This window comes from Lactuca saligna, chromosome 4 (genome assembly GCF_052625555.1).
Source record: "Lactuca saligna cultivar CGN05327 chromosome 4, ASM5262555v1, whole genome shotgun sequence".
NCBI classification, from domain to species: domain Eukaryota; kingdom Viridiplantae; phylum Streptophyta; class Magnoliopsida; order Asterales; family Asteraceae; genus Lactuca; species Lactuca saligna.
The window spans coordinates 33360923-33363396 of record NC_136420.1 but is presented as its reverse complement, the minus strand read 5'-3'; the positions used below and the strand labels follow the sequence as shown (position 1 = coordinate 33363396).

General features: G+C 34.7%; 1 protein-coding gene across 1 annotated transcript; it reads right to left on the bottom strand.

Annotated features, from left to right (window-relative positions):
• Positions 1–414: 414 nt before the first annotated feature.
• On the bottom strand, positions 415–2474 carry LOC145041547 (Transducin/WD40 repeat-like superfamily protein). Its single transcript, XM_078989667.1, has 3 exons — positions 1674–2474; positions 1260–1554; positions 415–585 (listed from the first exon to the last, which is right to left on the bottom strand). The coding sequence occupies exons 1-3, from the start codon at positions 2325–2327 to the stop codon at positions 515–517; spliced, it is 1020 nt and encodes a 339-aa protein (XP_078845793.1). The 5' UTR covers positions 2328–2474; the 3' UTR covers positions 415–514.

Here is a 2474-nt window from a genome sequence, read left to right as displayed (position 1 = left end):
ATACTTACCGCACTCCTAGCAAGCAAATAATAGTACCTTACCCTACATTTGTATATTCATATTTCATACTCCTTTTTTTTTTTTTTTTAATTACTTCTCTTTTTTTTTTTTTTAACTTTACTCGCATAATCCATTTGAACAAAAAATATTTTGTTTGTTATACCAGCTAGACTAGCTGAAAAGTTTATTTTTAGTTAAAAAAAAATAGTTTTTGTCTGATAAAACAATAGTGTTTAACAACTGATAAGTTAAATGATAAATATAAAATAAAATATTTAAAAAACTTGGTGATAGATATGAATATATAAAATATATTTAGAAAGGCTCGTTACCTTTTTAAAAACCTAGGTTATAAAATATCTTTAGTGGTCTCACCACTCCAAAAATAAACTAGTTTAAATGTGTCAGACACAATTTAAATAAAAATCACATTGTTCACGTTGTATGATGTCAAAAGATTCGATCAAAAATGAAAATGAGAGCATTAAAATACAATCCATAAATTACAAAAATACTACAAATCTTCAGTTTGTTCGTCCTCTTCTTTACTTGATTTACTCGAATCTGCAAGAGGCTTCTTGATTGCTGCAAATGAAAACATCAACCACTGCTTAAAAACTAATAATTTTTTTTTTTTAAAGATGAAACATTGTTTGCATATACTTGTAACAAAATGAATTATTCTTATGATACATCTTAAATAAAACAATCTTTCTTTCTCAAAATCACATATAAAACATTAAATTTTTTAACACCACTTCTAATTACGGGGTAAAACAGTAATTTATTCTCATTAAGACAAACTGTTCAAAAGAGAAAACAATATTTATAGACATCATTATCAATTCAGCTACTTTATGCATACAGTACTTAAAGGAAAAAAGAAAAAGAAAAGGCCCTTAATGTGTTGTATAGACAAAAATATGTTTCTCTTTAATAAACAGTCTAGATGTGAGTGAATGACCATTTTACCCCTCTGTTTATAAGTGATGCTGAGTAAGGGGATGTTTTTGTTTGGCTTAATAAGCTCAGTGTAAGCACTTAATCCTGGCAACTATACATGGCTGATGGTTGTTTCTTTTTCACTTAATCTAGACAAATGACTTAACAGGTTAAGACAACAAGACATGGCTTAATGGGTTAAGACTTAAGACATGTTAAAATTGATACCGATATATCAAAAAGAAACAACTCATTAGTACATGATACGATAAGCATACAGGAAAAACTGAAAGAGGGTAATAGTGTAAAAAACTCACATTTAACGGATGATCCAGCAAGACAAGTGAGCCTAGACTTGGTATTAACTTCAGCCAATGGAATTGACTTGTTCTTATTAGCCATACGAACATCCCAAACACGAATAATTCCATCTGAAGATGCAGATGCTACCAAAAACAGTTCATCTTCAGATGCTCCATCAATCTTTGAAAGCACTACAATTCCTTTTAAACGAGATGAATGTGCATCCTCAATGCAATATGCAACCTTCCCACTAACTGTATCCCATGCTGTAAGATTCCTGTCCTCTCCACCACCATATACAAGTCCATTCTGTCACAATTTCATACTTATTTCAGATTATAAAGCAAATTTTATACTGTATATCAGAATGGATTATAGTATACAGTAAAAAGCTATATACATAAGTAAAGAATAAACAGCAAACTAACCATGCCAGGTGCGATGCAAAGAACTTTTTTCTTGGATTCCAATTCAAGAATCAGTTTTGCATCCTCTGCTTCGTGCACAGAGATTTTCTCATCCATTACCATGAAGAACTTATCACCACTACAATCGAATTTCACCATGGAAGCTTCTTTCCCCAAGCTACAACAGAAACTCCTCCTTCCTCTAACCAAATTTACCATAGCTAAACACGAATCTCTCCCCACCGTCAGCGCCAACTTCCCCGACGGATGAACAGACAAATCGTTAACACCTTTTTTATGTATCTTCATGGTCTTTAGGTGAACGAAGGGGTCGGCGTCGTAGAGCGAGATGTTACCGTCGTCATACGCGGAGAAAAGATTACGTGGAAAAGAGGACAGGGACGGAGGGGTATAGAGGGCGAGCGACGTGACGGTGGCGGTTGGATCGTTAAGTGAACCAACCTCCGATGAAGTTGATAGGTCGTATATTTTGATGGTGTCATCGGAGCCACCTGATACAGCGACGGAGCCGGCTACGGCGACGGACTTAATTGGTGAAAGATGTGACGGAAAAGAGAAAATTGGGGACAAGGTGAGGGTTTCGGTGGAGTGTTTTAGGGTTTTGAGCTTGAAACCCCAGATGAATCGCTCGTATGATCCTGCTACCAGACTCATATCTGCAGATTTTGATCGTCTCTTTCAAATCTGCAAAGAGCGACGAACCTCCTACAGACCTAAACCCTTGAGAAGAAAACGTCTTGTATCTTTTAGGGTTTTAGGACGAGCCCTATTTTCACATTATTTATCAAGTCTATAGTTAAT